This window comes from Apus apus, chromosome 1 (assembly GCF_020740795.1).
Source record: "Apus apus isolate bApuApu2 chromosome 1, bApuApu2.pri.cur, whole genome shotgun sequence".
Lineage (NCBI taxonomy): Eukaryota > Metazoa > Chordata > Aves > Apodiformes > Apodidae > Apus > Apus apus.
The window spans coordinates 61,135,581-61,158,084 of NC_067282.1; the positions used below are offsets into that span (position 1 = coordinate 61,135,581).

The following is a 22,504-nucleotide window of genomic DNA, read 5'->3' on the forward strand; positions in this document are numbered from 1 at the left end:
CAAGCTTTTAACAATTGGCAAGCTGCTCCTCTCCTGTGTGAAATAAATGCTGCAGTTGTGCTCTTTCCAGTAGATGTGTACTGTGTAAAATACTGAAACACTGGACCACTGTCTTATCCCCCTCTAAATACCCAGGTGGTTCCTAAGGACCCTTCGAGAGGGAGAAAGAGACCCACTCTACATTACTGGGATACCTCTCCATGGCTGCTGCATTTTCTTCTAGAGTGAGCTTCAAAGGCTGACCCACTCATCTCTGCTCACCCTCTCCCTCCGCTCAGTTCTTCCCAGTTGAGCCACACTATCACCTTCTCCAAATATCACTGTTCTCCTTACCAAAACATTTTTGATACAGTGGAAACCACAGTGCATGCCAGAATATTACTCTAATTTCATATTTCATTGTCCAGAGTTTCTGAAGAGTACCATGAGTTCTTTAAATGTAAGGATTACATGAATAAAACAATTAGGAGATCCATTTGACAAATGTTGTAGTAGATTACAAATCCTGAGGGATTTTCAGTGTGGAACTTGGCTCTTAACTTTTTTCCATTGAACTGTAAAACAGCCTGTCAAGGGAAAAGAGAAAGAACCTCCTAACTGAGCCTTCAAAACTAAACTGACCAAAGCTGTTGAGAATATACTGAGGAAACAAGCTTGCATGGGAAGAGGGAGGTGCAAGGAGCTCTTTTCTCACACTGAGGTTGCATTATACCTTGTCCTTGACTTTAACAGTGTCTACTACAGCAGACATGAAGGGCACCTGACTAAATTAAGCACCAGCTGCTATGAGGAAAGGTACAGAATGCCTCACTTACTTCTGTGCTTAAAAAAAAAAAAAGAAAGAAAAAGAATTTGAATGGATAGTGTAATTCACTGTGCTATTAAAGGAAATTTTGAAGAAGCCTTGAGACACGCAAAATAATCAAACTTTACATTTCCTACTTCAAAGTGTAATTGAAATTATGCCTGTTGTAAAAATATAATTGCCACATCTGTATTTCAGATTGATTTATTCTTTTGGTGTATTTTTTAAATATAAGCCGCATTTTCCAGAGGAGTTTCCTCATCCATTCTAAAAATTGATGATTTTTTCATGTTTGGACTGGTATGAATACCTCTGCATATATATTTTACCTGTATACAAGTTCATGTAACTGTTCACAAACCAAACTAAAGGTGTTTTTTTGTTGTTGTTGAATCACACTTCTGATGTGTTATTGTTGGTGTGTTTCAAACATACTGTTATTAATCATCTTGCACATCCAGCTTATATAAACTTCGCCTCCATCAATATAAGAATATTTCAGAAACGAGTACTTGTCTGAAAACCTTTTCTTACTTTAGTTTGCAGATATTTTTTTCCCAATAAAAAGGCTTTCTGTTGTGCATTCTTCACTCTGACACTGGATTATTCCTAAGAGAAATTTCCTGACAAAGGTCTGGCATGTTATTTCTGTACCTCTCAGTCACCTCCCTGCAGCTATCCAGAGAAAGTAACTTAATCAAAAGAAGAGTTCAATTTCCAGAGATTTTATTTCTTTATTGAGTAGGTCCTCTTTAAGGTTTCTGAAAGAGAAAATACTACTGTGTTTTGCTAAAACCATATTGACTGCTCCATGAGGAAAGATCAGGATACAGTGCCTTAATTTAGTTGTAACAGATTTATGCAAATCCTCAGCATGTTTCATTTTCACAGCATCACATTCGTAACGTGGGTTTTGTGTGGTCTGATGTTTCATTTCTTCAAGTCTGTGTTTAAGAGGATATATAATTATTAGGATTCTGAATATGTTGTATTTGATATCCTTGCATGTTGTTGTGCCTGTCTCCAAACTACTGCAAAAGACATGAATCTCTGCCTTTTGGTTACCCTTTGCATTTTGTTTTCTCTTCCTTTCTTAAATCCTTTGGATGAGATTAATTCCCTTCCTCCACTGAGTGATAAGATTTTCTTGAATGAAGCAGCATTCCCAGCAGCCAAGCTAAAAGACAGTTCTCAGTCTTCAGCAAAGTCAAGTCCATTTCTCACAATGCTGTTGCTTTGATACGCTTATGTGCATCATCTGTGTGACTTCTCATTATCTAGCTTTATGAAGAGGTAAATAAAAATTACTTTTGGTATCATGCAGAAATTAGCTTTTTTTTTTTTTTTTTTTGCAAGGGCAATGTACCTTTCCTCAGGTAAATTCTCCTATGATTCTAAATATACCTGACATTTATCTTGACTTTTATCTTGCTCTTTTCAGTTTGCTTCTTGCTCCCACTGGGATATCCCACTTCTTGCACAGCACACAGACATCCATGGAGCACCTTGTCACAACATGTTGTGAATGCTAAAAGTGTATAAAGTTCAAGAACTGACTGCACAAATTAATGGGTGAAAAATCTACTGAAGACAATTAAAGACTTTAAATCTGCTTTTGACGAACTTGTGGCCATGTGTAATTCATTTATCTCAGATGCCTCTGAACAACGTTATGAATAGCTATATGTTCTCAAGTACCTTTTTTAAGCTGGCAGACAGAGGCTTTTAATCTTCTGCTAATAAAACCAAACCACACCACACCTTGAAAACTGGCTGGCACCAGGAAACAGAATTTTGGAAACGGAATTTGTGTCCAGCAATTATCTTTTAATAGCTATCAACTATTTTAGTCAAATAGTCAGTGGCCATTAACCTCAACCTCAGGGCTACTCTTGTTCCTTTCACTTCCTGCATGATTTCCTGTACTGCCCAGCTGAACGAAGGCAACGTATTCCTAAAGGTGTTGTACCAGTAACCACACCAATAAAAACTATTTGGACATTATTATCAAAGGAAACTTCCTTGTTGTGACCCTGTGTGACTGACAGGGCAAGCTGGCCTGAGCTGACCTTAACCTCAGCCATGACTTGCTTATCTTTCAGTTGTGTATTCATACAATGAGAGGAGACAGGCCCCAGACTTTCTGAGGAATACAAAAGCAGTCTAATTACTGTAGTAAAGAGCTAAGAGCTTCAGGGTCATTTAAACTGCTTCACTCTTTTTAGGTGAGAATGTAAAGATTATCCTGACATATAAGCCATAAGCCACATTCCAAGCAACACACATATGAGACAAACTCTTAATGGGCTTGCTAGCCTACCTGTGGAGTGTGGGGACCCCTGGTCACAAATCTGGCAAATAATTTAATTTTGATATATGAGCATGGCACATGAGCCAGGCATCTGAGAAACAAGGACCTTCGAAAATTAAGAAAATTCACTTCCAAGTTATATCAACATGGTGAAAAAAAAGAGATCATTTTGGCTTTAGAGACAACCAGCAACATAAATATAAAATGAAGTTCTGCCACACTTAGAATGCATTGAGCTAATTAACATGTATTAAGTAACACATCCTAAACCACGTCTGTTCAGCAGTCTTTGCACTGGCATCTTGCAAGCAGTGCTGGTGATACACAGATCCCTCCTCAGTTTCACTGAAGCTCAGTTTCACTGAACTAAGAAGACTCCAAAGTTACCATAAAAGGTGCCATTGTCCGTTTTTAAGTGTGGAAGCTCCACCTCAACCTGCTGCTAACATGCTAGTATGTTCCCATTCCCACAGTGGTCAGTAATAGTAATGTCTACTAGCTTTGTGATGGTCACACACTTAGTAACAACATCTGTACTCCTTAAACTAAATCCCAACAGTGATCTTTGCCTCCAGACTGCTCTCTGAGGCACACCTCAGACATCCTGCCTCTTTCAATGTCTTGGCTTCCCTTTAGCAGTCTTCATACCTGATGGTGAGCTGTACTTGGACCTGTCTGCTCCATGTTATGACATTTCCTCTGAAGGACTCCATTAAATGCGTAGCATAATCCTGACAGATTTACTTACCTACATTGCTTTTGCCTCAGGAATCACTTACCTTATTAAAGATCTTGTTAGTCTGACATGATCTAACGTCAATGAACCCTACAGTAGTTGAACCCATTCTTTACTTATCTTTAAGATTTTCCCCAGTCAAATTAATGAGGCATGGAGTTGCTGTTCCACTCACTCCTTCTGCCTCTTTACAAGAGAGGTTTTCTATTCTCCAGTAATAGTTTTTCACCTCTGACTTGGCTGATTAGTCAAAAACGTTGCTCTGGCCTTGAAGAGATAGCTACCAATTCTTTCAACATTTGGGGTGCAGTTTTCCTGGGTCTGTCACAAGAAACAGCCTAAGTTATGCTTCCACTTCACATCTGCTCATGTAATCATTTATATTACCCTCACTTCCTCTAGGGTCTCTGTCAATACCTTCATATAAATAATGTTTGATTGAAAACTGAGGCAGTATATTAATTCAAGATTTGGAGCAGCCTCTGTCTTCATCCCATCCCTGGGATTTCATGACCATGCATATATTTTCTTTCAATTGCTTCTATTTATATAGTTGAAGAATTCTTTGCTCTCTGTTACCCTTTGTAACATCTAGCTCACCTAGATTTTCATCCTTTTGATATCTCTGGTTCTGCAGTTTCTAACCCTGAAAACTAGCTCTCCTGTTTCTGTTCCTGTAGGTTCACTCAATAGTTTAATACTTGTTTTCAAGTAGTTACTTATCCACTAGGTCTACAGTTGTTCTTGTCTTATTCCAACCTCTTTAAGGAGAAGAAAGTGCTACACAGGATTTTTCATTTTGGATATAAAGTAAGTTCATGATTTTATCAAATTCATATGCTTGAGTTTTTAAATCCAGGCAGCCTCAACCATCATTTTTCCCTTAGTTTTTGAATGTTTGCCCCCCAATATCAAGGACTATAGGTCCAGACCTAGTTTTGGCTCTCCAGAAATTTTCAGGGAAAAACACAGAATCTTAGAATTGTTTCAGTTGGAAAAGACTCTCAAGATCATCAAGTCCCACTGCTAACCCAGCACTACCAAGTCCACTACTAAACCATGCCTCTAAGCACCACATCTACACATCTTTTAAATACCTCCAGGTTTGGTGACTCTGCTGCTTCCCTGGGCAGACTGTTCCAATATCTGACAACCCTTTTGGTAAAGAAATTTTTCCTAATATCCAATATAAAACCTTCTCTGGCACAACTTGAGGTCATTTCCTCTCGTAACATTTTCCTCAAGTAACATTGCTTGTTACTTGGGGGACCAGTCCCCACCTCACTACAACCTCCTTTCAGGTAGTCATAGAGAGCAATAAGGTCTCCCCTCAGCCTCCTTTTCTCCAGGTTGAAGAACTCGGAGGTTATTTTCTCTAATCTAATTATTTTTAAAAAGATTTATAATATCCTTTTTGTTTACTGAAAATAATTCTAAAGGAGCTTCCATTTAGGCTGCAGTATCTGTTCAGTGGCTGCTAGTAGAAAAAGCTTATTGCCCACCACACCCAAGAATATATATGCTGGATATGGTATTTATTTTTACAAACTGTTTGGTGAATTAAAGTCTTCCCCAACCCTCCCTGGACTTGATGGAAATCTTTATTCAGAGCCATCCCTGAACATGAGGGTCTGTACTCCAGACTTTGGGCCTTTTTTGTCACTTTTAATCACACTCACTTTCAAAGAAAAATTGTATTTGTACCTTCACCTTTTCTGTCTTCTCAATCCATTACTTCCTTAATTTCTATTAACAATGAGTAATTAATAAGTAGTACAACTGTTACCTCTGTGCTCATTTTTCTCTTTTCTACACAGACCACAGCCTTCAGCCCCTCCAGGTTAGAGGACACAGAGTGAAAAAGGTGGCTTTGACTTGGAATGGAAATAGTTTGTGGCTCGCCTTAGCTCCTGGCTCACTTGGCTTCGTAGAGTAGATGTGGTGTCTGAAAACGTCATCTCCCTTCACCTAACTATTTTCTGGGGAAATCAGCCAAAGGCTGAAGAAGCTAAATGCATATGCGTACACACATTTAGAGGGTTGAGCAAAAGAGAAACACAAACAGAGTTGTGTTTGTTGCAGGTGTGAGAACACGCTTCAGTGCAAGCAAAGTGCACGGCAGCCTATCAAAAACATGGTCCAAAAAACGTTCTTATGTTCCCTGCTAGTGGGGAAGTTCTGCAAAAGGAACAGCAGGCACCAAAACAAGACAGAGGCTGTTGGCTCTTTCTTCTGAGTTGTCCCCAGACCCTTTCGGACAGAAGTCACATGTCCCTGCAGTTGGTAGCACCAGGAGCAGCAGCTAGCAGCTCCTGGGTAGTAGTAGCAAGGCAAGCACAGGATCTGCTGTGGGACTGAAAACTGAGAGGGAGCAAGAGGGCTGGGGAGGCTGAGAAAGTGATAGATACCATGTAAGAAAAAGAATAGCCCTACAATGTATCTTGACTATTGATGTTGCCGAGCCTAGCCTATGGCTGCTTTAATCTCTTTCTCTGAGATGCCTGAATTTGTTATTAATTTTATTAATATTTCCGGTTGCTGTGGTATTTTTTTCTGACACACACACACACATACATATATAAAGTGACAAGGAAAACTGAAAGGAAAGCTTGATCACTCTGATCTCCACAAGGTGACAAACTGGACTCTTGCCATAGGCCAAGAACAAATCAAGACCTGAAGCCAAGCCTGAGACTGAGGTGAAACGTACAATGAATTAAAACACTGGCCACCACACAAAGACCTGGTCCTTGCCCCACATGCTCAAAGGTGGGTCCGGAAGGGAGCTGCTCATGCTGCACAGGGCTTGCTGGGAGGAGGATGGTGCCCAACATGAAACACAAGGAGAGCTGTGCCTCGAAAAGGAGAAACCAGAAGGCAGTGGGAAGACGGACCTGCACCCAGAGCCCGCCAGCGCGCCTTTGTGCCACGTCTTCACTTTGAGGCAGGGCGAGCGGGCCCGGGCAGAGGCAGAGCCCGGGGCAGACGAGATGCGCAGCGCCTGAGGAGCCCCGGGCAGCGACGCCCCGTGTGCCCGCCCTGCCCGCCGGCTGCAGGAGGCAGAGCCCGCCCGTCGGGGCCCCGCGGGGCCGGGCGCTGCGTTCCCCCCGCAGGACGCGGCTCCGGCCGCGGGGCAGAGCGGGGAGCGGCCGGGCAGGGCTCGCCCCGCCCCCGCCCCCCCCCCCCCGCGGGGCGGGCCCGCACCCCGCGGCCGGCCCTGGCAGCAGCGCGGCCGGGCGCGGAGCGGAGCGCAGCGGGGGCGGCCGGGGAAGATGATGACGGCGCCGCAGCCCGCCCCCGCCGTGTCGGGTCCGCTGGCCGTGCTGGACCCCACAGGTGAGCCCCGGCACCTGCCCCGCCGCAACTTCCCTGCCCCGTCGAGGGGTCGAGCCCGGGGACGCGGCTGAGAGGGAGAGCGGGAGCCGGGTGCGGGGGGCTGGACGGCCGGGAGAGGCTGATGGAGAGCCGGGGGCTTCCCGAGGGGAGGTGCCTCTGCCCCTGCCGCGGCGCTTTAGGTAACGGGCTGGAGGGACGCGAGCGGTGGCTGTGCGGGGGCTGCGGGGGGTTCAGCCTGAGCTCGGCAGTGCGGGTCGGGGCGTCCCTCCCGCTTCGGCTGGCTGTGGTGCTCAGAATCACCGGTTTTGAGCTTTCCGCAGGTGGCTGTGCTGGTGTTTTAACATGAGCGCGAATGGCTTGATACGGAACGTGGGTAGAAAAGTAAGGCGGGAGAGATATCCGCACCTGCCTGCTGACAAGGGGCAGTTGCTGCCACGCTGGGGCAGGTGGGGAAGTCAGCAGGGTGCGGGGCTGGCGTGGGGCCGGCCGGTGGTCGGGACGGGGTGCGGGGCGGGGCGGCTGGAGGGGACAAACCTGGGGTCAGCTGGCATCCCAGCCGGGTGGCAGGGGGTTTCCTTCCACCCGTGTCTGCTGAAATGTAGGGGTTCGTTGCTGAAGTGGGGTGCTGCTTGTCTTGACAGCGTGCGTCCTGAAAAAAAAATTAAGACATATTGAAAAAAAAGAAAAAGAAAAAAAGACAAATATTCCAGTGAAATTCTTTGAAGTCGAGAAAACACAGAACTTACTGCTGCTAGGAATGACTCTGTGCAGTGTTTGGAAGGATAATCAGAGACCCCACTATGTACCCAGGAACTGTAACAGCCGGTAAAAAAAAATGTATTAGATCTTAAATTTTGTCTTAAATTTGGAAAGAAAATGGTATCAGCGTCGAAAAGGTAGCAATGGATGATGCGCCGTATTTTAAAAATGTTTGCAGGTAATCAGCAGAAAAGGAAGAATCTGTATGCTAGCTTTAAACTCGTGATTAGCTGCTCGTTAAATTATTTATGAGTGAAACAATTGGAGCCAAAGCAATGAAGTCATAGTGATACTGCCTGATATCACTTACTGTAGCTGTACCAGGTAGTCTCAAAGGAGGGCTTGTGGGGTTTGGTTTGTTTGGGGTTTTGTGTGTGTGTGTTTGTGGGTTTTGGTGGCTTTTTGTTTGGTGGTGTTTTGTTGGTTTTGTTATTGTTATATTTCTAGTTTGGTGTGTTGTTTTTTTAATGTAATTGTGAAAGAGCACAGCAATGTTTCCTGTGGTCTGGAATAGGTAACACACTCACGGATTCTTCCTCAACAAATCCATAAGAAAGATAACAGACGGGCCCGATCAAAGCTGCTATCTTGTGGCTGTTGCATCTGGTTTAATTAGTTCAGCACTCTGGACAAGTCAAGCGTTTAATCAGGAAAGGAAAAGTCATCGCCAATAGCAGGTGTGAATATCTCTTAAGCATCTCAGTCCATCACATCTAGTTTTGGGAGGCAGTTTAGGATTATTTCAATTTCACTGGCATAAACCATTTTTGAAAAGAAACAATGAAAACCGTAGCCAAGAGAGAGATGGCACTGAAATGAGTACTGCAGTAATTAAAAATTACCAGTTTAGCTCCAAAGATCGCCCCTTATATATTTTCTCGATAGCAGCAAAGCAGTGGATACCTTTGATACCACACTTCTCTGTCTATGGTGAATTTCTGCTTAAATTGTCTTATTGTATATGGTTAATGCCACTCTCTGAAACGTCACAGTTTTTGGTAGTATTCATTCAGTAATAAAAATGCACTGGTTTTTGGTTTTTTTGGTTTTTTTCTGCTACAAAACCTTCCTCTCTTATCTTTTCTCATATTAGGATGCTAATATGAGATGGGCTTGAACATTATTTGAAATTAATATTTCCATTTAGATCACCTTAAGTAGATCAAGGAGCAAGTAATGAAATTCTGTGCTGCTAATATCCAGCAAATGTGATTATGATCCCAACAGATTGCTACATCCTGCAGTGATTCTTTCCTTGTCAAAAATCATTCCACACTTTTTAATAGACTTTATGACACATAGAACTGGATTTTAAAAGGAGATGTGAAGTCAGCCTTGGTCTAAATGTAGGCTTTTTTTGAGTTAGTTGCAGATCACATGCAAATTTTCCAGACTTGAGAGATGCAGTTTCACTCTATTCTTTCTTTCCTTTGACCATTGGACACATTCCATACTATGGACATGTTTCATCATAAATTTGTTCTCTCTCCTTTTAAGCTCACCCTTTGCTTCACCTAAATCCAGATCCCAGCATTCATCATCAGATCCATCACTTCTGATCTATACCCTCCTCACAAAAACATTCATTTTCCATTGTCTTCCTACAAATTTAATTTATCCCCCGGCCATCATAAACTGAGCACTGTAAATATAATTTTGTTTTCTGTGACTGATGAATGGACAAAAGGTTTTGCTGAGTCCAATAAAACTTGGTCTTCAGGAGGCACTTTTTCTTTTTACCTAGTGGAGGATGATCTCAGTTTGTCTCCTTATGGGTCTGTTTTTCTCCCAAGGAGGCAGCAGTCTGGTGCCTCTTCTCCTGATGGTGTTACCTTTCCTTCTATTGGGTTATCAGGGCAGAGTGGCTTAGATACTTTCCCTGACAGACATTTAGGAAGCAGAGCAGAGAATGTATCTGGCACTGTTCCTTTTTGTGCACAGTTTCAGTCTATGGCAGGCAGAGAACAATCCAGTGTTGTGGAAGCAGCGTTACCTCTCTAATTTATCTCCCAATTTTTACTGTAGTGCCCATTGCTGCAGTATCAAACTCAGTTAATACATTGCTGGCCAAAATTGCTGCAGAATGTTGCCAATAGAAGGTAATGACATTTTCACACTCTCTGTTGACTCTGGTCTCAAGCTAACACTCATAAGGACAGGAAGATTTCTTTCTACGCACTTGAGTTTTGGTGTCATAGAATCATAGAATCACAGAAGGGGTTGGGTTGGAAGGTACCTTAAAGTTCATCTAGTTCTAACCCCCCTGTCACAGGCAGGGACACCTCCCATTAGACCAGGTTGCTCAGAGCCCCATCCAACCTGGCCTTGAACACTTCCAGGGAGGGGGCAGCCACAGCCTCTCTGGGCATCCTGTGCCAGTGTCTCACCACCCTCACAGTGAAGAATTTCTTTCTAATGTCTAAATTTACCCTCTTCCAGTTTGAAACCATTCCCCCTTGTCCTGTCAGTACATGCTCCTGTGAAATGTCCCTCCCCAGCTTTCCTGTAGCTCCTTCAGGCACTGGAAGGCTCCCCAGAGCCTTCTCTTCTCCAGGCTGAACAACCACAACTCTTACAGCCTGTCATGCTGGATATAGGAATTTCAAGCTATAACTAAATTGGAGCAAGATTAAGAGTTTATATGTTCATACTGAATCATTATTAAAGAACTTAAGGGGGATAAATGTCAAAATTATTCTGAGAGTCACTTCAATATTAAAATATTGGAAAGTCAATACCCTACATTAACTGTCTTCTGCAGTACAGGAACATTGGTGTTGGAATAAAATTCAGCCTAGAAATACTGGCAGCAACATGCCCTATGCTCTTAATTTACCTGCTCGTCTTGTGCATGGTCAGCCTTCAGTCCAAGCCCGGCATCAGAGGGTGTCAGAGAAGAAGGCTGGGCCAGCCTCTCTGTTTGTGTTGTGGACAAGGCTCCTGAGGGAACAGTCTGGCATTGGGTTTTGGCTGGTAGATACAGTAAAAGCAGATCCAAAAAAACTGCATGGCAACTGCTACAAACACTAATAAACAATGACTCAAAAAATCTTAGGAACCAGCATGACCAAAATAGCGGGAGGGATCTAATAGTAAGAAGCCTTTGCACATGTAGCCTTTTCATCTGAAGATATTATGCTGCTTTACAAATATTACTTGGGTCTCACAATATGCTGGTGACTTATATACATGTAATTATACACAATTTGATAAGGATGCCAAATACTTTTATCAATGTGACAAAGGAAACCCAGACAACCAGAGCAGAAACCAATTTAGACCCGATTTCTACCCATCTTCTCTGAGCACATCACAGGCTTTGAGAACAAGGGCTTACATGTGCCCGTCTCTGTTCCAGAGAGGGCCTTTCTGTGCTCCTGCCTGTGAGTCATCTCTCCTAAGGGTGGAGTTTATAGCTAGCTATGTGTAGTTATGAGAGTTTCCAAACTGGAGTATGAAAAATAAGAGGTATGATTTGACACTTGCCTCTGATTTGAGATGCAGCTGGTAAAAGATCAATTAACGTGAAGATTGAATAAGCACAAATGCTTTCTAGCATGTGTAAATTCCAAGGCAAAAATGTAGTCGAGCCCCAAAAATTACCTTATAAATAATGACATCTTTTTCTGTTTTATGCCACTAAATCCACATCTGATTTGCTCCAGTTACAAGTAAGATCATACTTTTCATATGACATTTTCCAGCACACTCAGTCTGGACAATCAAATGCATCTCTTTTTTTTTTTCTTTTTTGTACATCATTACTGATAACCAAAACTCTGGAGGACAGGTTGGCACCCTAGTTTATCTCCATGGTATTACTTTGAGAAAAATGTGGAGGTTTGGTTCCTCAGGCACTTTTCGTAAAAGCTGACATTCAGAAACATTTAGTTGAGGAGTATCTGTCCCATTGACTTTCAGAAGGTTTGTGTACCTTTGTCCCTTTAGAATACGTCTACATTGCAGCTACAGTTTCATAACAGTGGCTATGAACACAGATACCCAAGCCACTTTCAGTCTAGCTGTCTTGACTGTCATAAAACCATAGAAACACGGAATGATTCAGGTGGGACGGCACCTCAGGAAGTTGCTCGTCCAACCTCCTTGCTCACAGCAAGGTCAACTAAGAGGTCAGACCAGGTTGCTCAGGGCTTTTTTCCTGGTTGAATCTTGAAAACCTCCATGGACGGAGACAACACAACCCCTTTGGGCAACCTGTTCCAATGCTTGACTGTCCTAATGTTGATTTTTGTTTTTTTTAATCTCCTTATATCCAGTTTGAAACACTGTTTCAGTTCATGTCCACTGTCTTTTTTTCCTCCTGCTGTGCACCACTATTAAAAGCCTGAGTCTGACCTCTTGACAACCACCTCATAGGTACTGGAAGACTGAAGTAGCCCTGACAAAAGCCATCTCATCTCTAGGCTGAGCAAGCCTTGTTCCCTCAGCCTCTTCTCATACAACAAGTTTGCGAGCCCTCTGACCTTTGGAGTTCTCTGTTGAATTCATGGCAGTTAATTCATGTATTTCCTGTACTGGGGGCCCAGAACTGGGGCTATGCAGTCTAAAAAGTGCTGAATAGAGGGGCATAGTTACTGTTCTGATCTAATAATGATGGTCCTGTTAATATAGCCCAGGATGCTGTTGGCTTTCTTTGCTGCCAGGACGCACTGCTGGTTTATGTGCAGCTCATTGTCTGCCAACACCCCAGGTCCTTTTCAGCAGAGCTACTCCCCAGCCTGGCAGTCCCCAGCCTGTATCATCACACGGCATTGTTCTTCCCTTTGCACAGGACTTTGCATCTGTCTGTTGGATTCTGTAAGGTTTCTGCTGGCCTACTTTTCCAACCTGCCTAGATCCTTTTGAATGGCAGCCCTTTCTACCAGGGGCTCTGCAGTTTTGTGTCATCTGCCAGCTCGATGAGCAGGCATTCTACCACTTTCTTTAGGTGATTGATGAATACATTAAATGGGACAGGTCCCAAGACAGATCCCCGTGGTACTCCACTTGTTATTGATCTCCAGGTAGAGTACAATCCATTAACCACTTCCTCCAAACCCAACAGTCCAGCCAGTTTTTTAACCATCTGCTTGCCCGCTCATCCGGACCATGATGTCCCAGCTTGATTATGAAAGTGTTGCAGAATACCACGTTAAAAAAGTTGCTAGATTTTAGGTAAAATACATCCATTGCTCCACACGTCCAGTCATTTTATCATAGCAGGCAGTTGGGTTGGTCAGGCATGATTTGTGTCTGGTAAATCCATGCTGACCAAATGAACCACAGTTTGATTAATTTCCTAGAATCATAGAATGGCTTGGGTTGGAAGAGACCTTAAAGATCATCTAGTTCCAACCCCCCTGTCATGGGCAGGGACACCTCCCACTAGACCAGGTTGCTCCAAGCCCCATCCAGCCTGGCCTTGAACACTTCCAGGGAGGAGGCAACCACAACTTCCTTGGGCAACCTGTGCCAGCGTCTCACCACCCTCACAGTAAAGAATTTCTTCCTAAAGTCTAGCCTAAGTTTACCTTCTTTCAGAATGAAACTGTTCTCTCTTGTCCTATCGGTACATGCCTTTGTAAAAAGTCCCTCCCCAGATTTCCTGTAGGATCCTTCGGGTACTGGAAGGCTGCTCTAAGGTTTCTCCAGAGCCTTCTCTTCTCCAGGCTGACCACCTCCAGCTCTCTCAGCCTGTCTTCACAGGAAAGGTGCTCCAGTCCTCTGATTATATTTGTGGCCCTCCTGTGGACTTGCTCCAATAGGTCTGTGTCCTTCTTATGTTGGTGCCTTTTGTTAGGTAGAGTCATGTTTTTAAGTAAGTCTTACATAAATCTGTGCTTTGGGCTGGAGCTCTGTTGTTAGTAACCTGTGGTTGCAGCTCAGGTGTGCCACCACCATGACAAGGTTAAGTGACTTGAAACAGCTGAAAGCAGTAGATGAGCCTGTGGTTTCTCACTTTGGAGGTATCTGAATCCAAATCCCAGTTAGACTGGAAGTATTTCAGTGAGCAGCTGCTGTTAAAAAATGTAGGCGCCTATAACATATACCTGATCAACTATATTGCAGCTTTGCTTCAGAGGTACAGATTGGTTTGCTTGTGCTGGTAAATATGAAGAACACATTAATTTTCCATGGTAGCATGCAGTGTTTCTGCTAATCTTGTTTAAGATATAAATTTGTATGTTCTGTCCGGGTAGAGTCAAATTGGCACTTCATGTAGGTAAGCATTTAAGGTCTGTGGGGTCTGACTTACAGATATGAGCAACACTTTAGTTATAAATGTTACTGAAGATAAGGCATAATTATCATTGTCACTGACTTTCAGTTCAGCTTAATAAAGGCTCATGCATGTACCCAATATGTGTGCATTAAGCTATGCTGAGCTCTATCTAGCTCTGTGTTTTTAATTCCCTCTGTTGTCTGCCAGCTCTTTTCTTTAGTGGGAGAACAACAGTGGGTTAAAACAGAAAAGATCAGCAAAAGAAAATATTTTGTATTTATTCTGCTCTGATTGCAATTAAAAGCTGTCTTCTTTTTTTCCTCCTCACTCCCTACAGGACAATTTGCAAAAAGGAAGAAGACTTCACTTTGGTTCACTGTCTCTCTGCTGGTAGTGTCTGTTTTCATACTGACCATAGGTCTGGCAGCTACCACCAGAACAGAAAATGTTACCGTGGGAGGCTACTACCCAGGCATCGTTGTGAGTAAAGAAATCTATTTTAGATTATTGGGTGCAGCCAGATAAATTATTATCAGCTGGAGACGGGAAGCTCTGATCGATTACAAAAAAAAATAAATAAAAAAGAGGAAAATTCAGTCTTCTTGCTTTTCACAGGATGGAGATAGTCCTTTGTTTTGAGCTGGTTCTAGTGTCTGGTAAGGTAGGGGGTAAGCTCTGGTTTTGGGGAGGCTGTTGGGGGGCACAAGAGGAACACTCAAGGTTGCACTGCACAGTAGTGTGCTGGGCCCAGGGGCCTATGTGAGAACCTGTGCTTGACTTCCCACTGATCTCTGTTACATGGGGGCCTAGAAGTGACTGGACAGTAGAGACATGGGTTAGATTTAAACAACCTTTTAGAGGTTTACTACATTGATGGCAGATGGAACCACTCCACTCATGTCCATGTGCCATGAATTCTGCTGGGTCCATGACAGGGAAAGCCATGGGGCTGGGCATGAGGAAGCTTCTCCCTGGAGCCTGCCTCACATCATCTTGTGCCTCTGTGACTTCTGGGGAGGGGTAGCCCTGCCAGGCCCTGGACAGTTCAGCTCCCATATGACTGAAGAGATCAGTCATATCCAAAAGGGTGCAAACCCCTGGAGCCAAAAATCTTTTTGGCCTCGTTTGGTGTCCCCAGGGCAGCTGGGAGGAGGCAGAGGGTGCAAGGTGAAGAAACTCATGCACTCAAAGTTAGGAACCTGCTTAGGTATGTGGCTCCACCACTACCAAAATGTGTTGTAAGGTACCATTATTTCTTGTTCTCTGTGGAATGAAATGCCCAGAGGAGAGGGATATATAGATATTAATAATATGCATACATTTTGCATTGCCATTAATAATTTCCAAGTTAGAACTATTATTTCTAAGCAAGACCTCTTACATCTTACTGTCATGCTGTGAACAGGTCTTTCAGAAAGATAATTTTGGGATAATGATCTAAAAGGAGTGGTGTTTTAAAAATAGAACATAAAGTAGTTCCAAGAATAAAACCTTAAAATAATGAATTTTCTTTTCATTAAGCTAAAATAGAATAATACTGATAAAGGTCTCTTCTTCTTCTGTAATTTAAATTAGAATTTTTGAAAGGCCATATTAGCTGCATTCATTCCCTTGAAAGAAGTTTCATTTTTAAACTACTGTCTTTAATAAGTGCAACAAGTAATAAACCTATGTGCATCAACCACTTTATTTCAGCATTTAGTTTCTTTTAGAAATAACACAATGTCTACCCCTTCAGCTGAAAAAGATAATCTATTAATTCTATATATTTTTTTTTAATCTTGGAGTAATTCATAACCAGATGGAATAGCTAGAATTTATCAGAACACTTTGAAAACTAAGCTTTTTATTAATCATTTCCCCCCTCAAAAGACTGTTGGAGCAAAATAATTTTAATAAAACTAAGAATTCTTTTTGTGCATGTGTGATGGGTGCTTGAAGTCACTGAGAAAGAATGGTGGGCAGTTGTCAGTCTAAAACGTCAATAATACACTAAATATCCCCAGCATTTAGCAAGAGTTAAAGTTGCTACACAGACCTTCCCAAAAGCCCAGCCAGACGCGTATGACAGCCCTGATGTGTTCCTGCCTCATTGCCAGAGGCTGTTGCCTCCAGTGCAGCACTGGCAGATGTGCCGTGGGGTGGCTTCTCCTCCTCCTCCCCTCGAAGTCAGCCGGCTCTTCCAGAAATAGCTGGTAACCCTCAAAAGGTGCTTGTCTTCTCCTCGGACAGCAGAGGGAGCTTAGAAAACGAACATAGCACCGATGCCGAACTTTTAGGGACCTAAAGCCAGGGGAGTGAATTCCAGACTACGTATTTAACTGTTGGGCTCAGAGAAAAGGGACCTTGTGAGGACAGACAGTGTTGATTACAATTAAAAATAAGGTCTAGTTCTCATAGAATTCGGTGGTAAAGTATTAACTTCAGAGGTGGTAGGTGAGATCTAGATCTCAACCGACCAAGGGATTTTTGGTCATGCAGGTTTAATTAGCCCCTATCTTGCAAACACCTACAAATGTGAATATCCACTTGCATAGATTTAGTGGCATCTAGAAGTATTTGCAGAGCAGGGTTTTAGGGCTTGATCTGTAATATAATTTGAGCTTTTGCTCAGATCCCATTGGCTTCAAGAAGAGATAGACACTTTAATTTCTCTCCAAATGTAGTAGTTTATAATTTATTTGAGAAAAGCTTATTTGTAAAGACATCTTTATAGTGGTAGGTATTATCTGCATTTATGCATCCCAAGTAATTTAATATAAAATATTTCTGTGTCTAGATGAGTTAGTATAATGCTACACTTTGAAAGGTGTCTGCATTTAGTGGATTACTGCTTGATCATCAGTTTGAGTTTATGGCTGTCTTTGTGGAACAAGCTGCAAAGCCAGACTTGGAACTTCTTCAACCTCAATTCCTTATAAATATTGTTTATACTTAAATATTTAATGTCACTTGTCCATGACTACTGCTTGCACTCTTTTAATTTGCTATTTTTATGATCTTTCAACCAACAGTGTACAGGGTCCAATTGTCCCAGTCACCATACTAACCTGAACTTCCAGAGTTCCCAACCCAAGCAGCTTCTTGTCTAAACAGACAAAAAAAAAAGCAGCACATATGGCCCTAAACCAATCTCAGCAATGCTGTGGTTTGCATCATCTGTGGTTCTGCTCCTTCTAATTTAATTGCTATTGTTCCTTATTTGCTAATTGTATTATTTATTTTTTTTTGTTCACATGGATGATTCTACTCTGCTCTGTGCCCCTTGCATCAGCCACAAATGGGCTTCATGGATTGTTCCCTTTGGGATGAAAAATGGGGCCTGGAACCAGGTGTCTATTTGATGTAGTTATCTTAATTTGCAAAGTTGCTGCCCTCTGCACAGAGTGTCCTTGCTCATGGTCCCAAGTCTCTTGCCTATTCAGCTGTCAGCATGGATGCACTTGCACACTCTTTCTTTTTTCAAACGTCTCTGCTTTTAGTCCTTCTGTCTCCCTTTCACATAAATCTTCCCAGTACACCCGGTAGCAAATCCCCTTTCCCTACATTTGCTTTCTTGGGAAGGAGTGACGGGTTTCTGTTGTGACACTGAGTGAGTGAAGTGCTTGCGGGAGAAGTCCTTTCTGCTGTGAGCAGTTGTGCATAGCAGCAAGGAGTTCATGGTCATTGCTCAAGCCCTTGGCTGGGACATGTAGTCCTTAAAAACTTAACTTCTCTTTGGAGGAGAGGCTTGGAACCAGATTCAGAGACCTTGTTCCACAAAAGGTCTTAGATTCTTTAGCAGAGGTGTCATGCCCTGTCCATGGGGTGGATTGGGTGGGAGCTGAGGGGGTGACTGAGGTTGTGCCTGGGCAGGAAGGAGTGTCAGCCCTAGCTGAAGAGGGGAGCAAGGAGCATGAAAGTGATGGGAGACTGAGACTGAGGTGACCTCTGAGCAACGTTTGGTCAGGCAAGGCAAGGAGGGAGCTCTATGGGAAGAGCCTGCTGACACCTGCACTCCAACTCTGGCTGCTTCTCAGTCTGTGGCCAGCTGCATCTCAGGTGTGTGGCATCAAGGAGACTCCTTTTCTCCGAGCCCATGTGAGCCCAGTGGGAGTCCAGACTCCAGGAAGGGCTGAGGAAAGGCTGGTCTCACCTGTTGTTGTTTTATCTCATGCTAACCACAAATCCAAAGAGTTTCTACCTCTCCATACCTTTATGGGCCTGTCATAAGGAGAAGGCTTTTCCTGCCAGCCTGGTGTTGAAGCTGTTCCTGGCAGGAACAGTGAGGCTAGCTTACTCCAGCATCCCTATGGCTGCTGGTGCTGCAGCTGCCCCATGTTGAAACTAACTGTACTGGTTCTGTTGGCATTTTAGCAAGGGCTTTTTCTGGGATGTGTGATAGTAGTTAGTCATACAAACAAACCCAACCCTAAGGATTTTAACTTGATCGACTTGTGTAGCAGCAACATATCAGTTTTTTGAGGGACAACTGCCTGCAGTTGCCTAAAGCTTTGCAGTTTTCCAAAATAATGGTATATGGGCTAAATGTAAGTGTTCTTTTCTCCTACTTTGCTCAGTTTTTGCTTTAGACTGTGTAAAACTATATGTGACTATGGTAACAATAGCCAAGTTATAGAAGGGTATCTTTATACAAACTTCCATTTTACACATGACAAGTTTTGTTCTCAAATATCAAAGAGCTGCAGTTCTGGGCATTCCCCGTCACATTAAATTATTTATGTTTACCAATAACTTCCACCTTTTCCCCTGACCCACACCTCTTAGTCCATCTGTATGATGCATCAGCTCAGATATCACTGTAATGTTTTGGAATGCTGATCAAATCAGCTGACCTCATGTGTCTCTCTTGGTTTTGTTCTTTGCCTTAGCTTGGCTTTGGATCTTTCCTGGGGATTGTTGGAATCCACCTGGTAGAGAACAGAAGACAAATGGTAAGCAACAACCTTTTTTGTTTTACTTTTTTTTTTTGTATCAGGATGTCTTAATACCACAAAAAGGAGCGATTTCCATTTGACATAAAGCTGCTGCATCTGCCTCAAAATGTTTGTCTTTTATTACACCTTTTCTGAAAAGTTTCAGAGAAGCATGAATTGACTAGTGACTCCATCTGTACAGGGCAAGGGGTGGTTCCACTTTGGACAGAAGCAGCCTGATTTTTTTTACTGAATTAATTTTCTGCTGGTTTAGTGAATTGAAATGACTCAGGGAAGCATCAGATGAGTGCCAGAGCTTGGCCAGGATCATGTAGCTTGGAAAGGGATGGGTAATGAGACAAAAACACATGGTTCATGCCAGTTAGGGCAGTAACGAGCTACACGATCAACTTGACCATAACAGGTGATCTCATCCTGCACAAGAAGTTTAAGTCAGGAACATTTTCCTGAAACTGTATGTGTTAAGAAGTAGAAAAAAAACCCCAGAGCTTTTGATATCAAGGTTCCCTGGCTAGGTCAGACAGGATCTGATGACACTGTGTGGCTTCTTTTTAGATTGAGCTTTGTTTTGCAAACCCCTTGCTTGTTTGTTTTTTTTAATGTGAGGAAGTCATAGAAAGTCCTTGGGGCACCTGGGTAAAGGAAGGTGTGTAAGACTGGATTTATGGGACATCTTACACTTTCCTTGCTCTTGGCAAAAATAGCAGTGTCTTGGTTGAATAACAGCATGTCCAATGTGCACTTTGCAGTAGACTGGTTATAGCTAAGCACCATGAAATATGGTTAATTTCATAATGCAGAGCCTTCACTGGTATAAATAAGAGAGATGTTAAGTTCAGAGGAGGAAATTATGGATTTACCTTGCTTTTTACTAAGAAGTGACTACTTCACTTATGAGTAGTCTGTTGTGATTACCTGTGCAACCTGCTTTAGGTCAACCTGCTTTAGTAGGGGGTGTTGGAGTAGATGATCTCCAGAGGTCCCTTCCAACCCTGACCATTGTGTGATTCTGTTTTCCTCTTGGTAAATGCAGTCTTGTTCTTGCTATTTGTAGACAAATTTCTTTCATATCACTTGTTTTGGGTGTGTTATTTTTGTTGTGTTTTTTGTTTGTTTGTTTGTTTTGTTGTTTTATTTTTCATTGTCTGTAAGTTTCATTCATGTGCTTGCAAGTATTCCCCTGCTTTTAACTTTTATTTCTAGCTGGGTTTTCCAAAAGAATGAAATTGACAACACCATGATGTTTGTCGGTGTCCTTTTCTGTTCCCCTAGCCATTTTTTTAACATGTTGACAAATTTCAGTGGAGTTCATAAGGAAGGCAGGGACTTCAAAGGTGTGCAATTACCTTCAAGTTTCATGAAAATTCAGAGGTGGGTAGAAGATAATTATTAAATAATTCCCCCATGGTGGTCAAAGGTGCAATGTCAGCTCACCTCTTATTAAACACTAGAGAATCCAAATGGGACATGACCTGTGAGACACAAATCTGCAGCAGGCCAGGCCTCCTTAATTTGGCTGCTAACAAAACAACGTATTCATTTTTTAAGAACAATTGCCTGTGGTTTCCACATCAGAGACCAGGATGAACAGCAGGTTCCAAATGGCAGACTCAGTGGTGGGCAAATGAAAATAGCTTTGTCTTCCACAGCATTCATGCTACTTTACTAACAGGCATAACATTTTAGGGTTGTTTTATCTTTCAGTTTTAATCTACCTCTTAGTTTTCTGCTGCTTCTGTCCTTAGCTGAAAGTAAAGTGGCTGAAAAAGATGTAAGGTGTGTAAGCAGCAGTTCAACCATGTAATAATACCTAATGTGTTGTGTCATTTACACAAGGACCGTGGAGGAATAAGTGTCCAGCCTGTTTGGTATTAGCGCCTGTTTGAGTTTCCCAGCATGGAAAAAGGAAAACAGCTTCCTGCTAATAACACTCAGTGGTGATCTAGCTGTTGAAAGATTTGGTTTCTGGGGAACAGACCAAAAAAAGAACTAGAAAGTTCAGTTACGCTTCTTGCTTTAAGTAGCATCCACATTGGGCTAAGCCTTTAAACACTGTGTTTGCTAAGGCTGGGCTGCTGCTTTCAAACGTTATCAAAATGAGATTGAAAGGGTTTATGTCATAATACCAGTAATTATTCCCTGGAGTGTAACTGGTGTATTTGATTGAAAGGGATTGTAAAGGCTTAAATAAGCACAGATATGTAATAGAAATGTCATATTTGTGTAACTTAATATTCTATGCATTGCAGCAGGACAAAAGGGGGTGGGAAGGAAAATAAATTATTTACCTATTCGCTTCTAGTGTAACTACACTTTCTTTGTGCAGCTACTGCAGGATAATTTGAGTTCAACTCAGTGTAGGTCTGACAATTGTCTAGCCCTTGTAATGATTCAATGCTTCAGTTTTGTTTGTTTGTTTGTTTGTTTCATTAAGAATGAATGTAGCTTCAATTACACTAGAAAAAAAAATATCTATTTCAAATCGACGTTTTTCTCCATAAATCTTTTTTGTCTTGAAGTTCTAATTCCTTGTGATCTATTCTCTCTAAGTCTGGATCTATTAATCATTGATGAAATGCTAAGTGCAATATGAAATAGGTAATGGTTGGCAAAACTACAGAACTAGTCCAGCAAATACCCAGCACTCAGTAAATGTGAGCATGGGGTTTGAGAAAGAATGAAAGCACAGTTAAGCAGAATGGACAAGGGTTTGTTCTTAAAGCAGAACATTAATAATGTTGCACCTCTTTGACCTCGTTCTTGGCACCCCACAGCCCACAGTGGGAGTTCAATATGCTGACCAAGGTATAACCCTTAATTCAAAGGAACTGCTGCTTGCAGAGCAGGCTCTGCCTCATTGACTAGCATGATTTTACTTCACCTCTTAGCATTCCTGCTTGGCTCTGCTTTGCAGAGCTTGGCACCAGCAAAACAAAATTTCCCTTTGACTAAAGATTTGCACTGATTTGAGGTGTTTCTCACTGGCAAACAGCAGAAATTGAAGAATAATGTATTGCTGTCCTTTTTTGCCTCTTTTGACCTCTGCAAAGCAGGTCATGGATCAGAGAGCCAAGTATAGCTGTACTTTGTGTTGTTCCAGAGGCTCACTTAGTCCAGCCTGATGGGTGGAAAATATAATACTGCTCAAATCAAATGGGTTTGATAGTAAAACATAAAGTGTCCTTTCTTGTTTGGTTGCTTGCCATCTCCTCACATTACAGTACAAAGCATTTCTAGTTAGAAAGTGAGATGCTGAAATTGCATCCAGAAGTGGGGAAGGCTGGATGCGAGGGGGCAGTTCATCCCAAATCAGAGCTGAGCTGGGAGCAGCAAGCAGTGCTGAGGGAGTGCTGTAGAAGGTTTCTTCTCAGATAGATGTGGAGGTGGTATGAGCGAG

General features: G+C 42.5%; 1 protein-coding gene across 2 annotated transcripts in view; it reads left to right on the plus strand.

The window, feature by feature from the left end:
- The first annotated feature begins 7,122 nt into the window (after window positions 1-7,122).
- The window catches only part of TMEM255B (transmembrane protein 255B), a 72,220-nt gene continuing 56,838 nt past the window's right edge, over window positions 7,123-22,504 (plus strand). For both annotated transcript variants that reach the window (XM_051633336.1, XM_051633344.1), the window contains exons 1-3: window positions 7,123-7,188; window positions 14,508-14,650; window positions 19,042-19,104. In XM_051633336.1, the coding sequence (XP_051489296.1) occupies window positions 7,125-7,188; window positions 14,508-14,650; window positions 19,042-19,104 (270 nt within the window). In that variant the 5' untranslated portion in view covers window positions 7,123-7,124. The remainder of the gene's footprint in view (window positions 7,189-14,507; window positions 14,651-19,041; window positions 19,105-22,504) is intronic.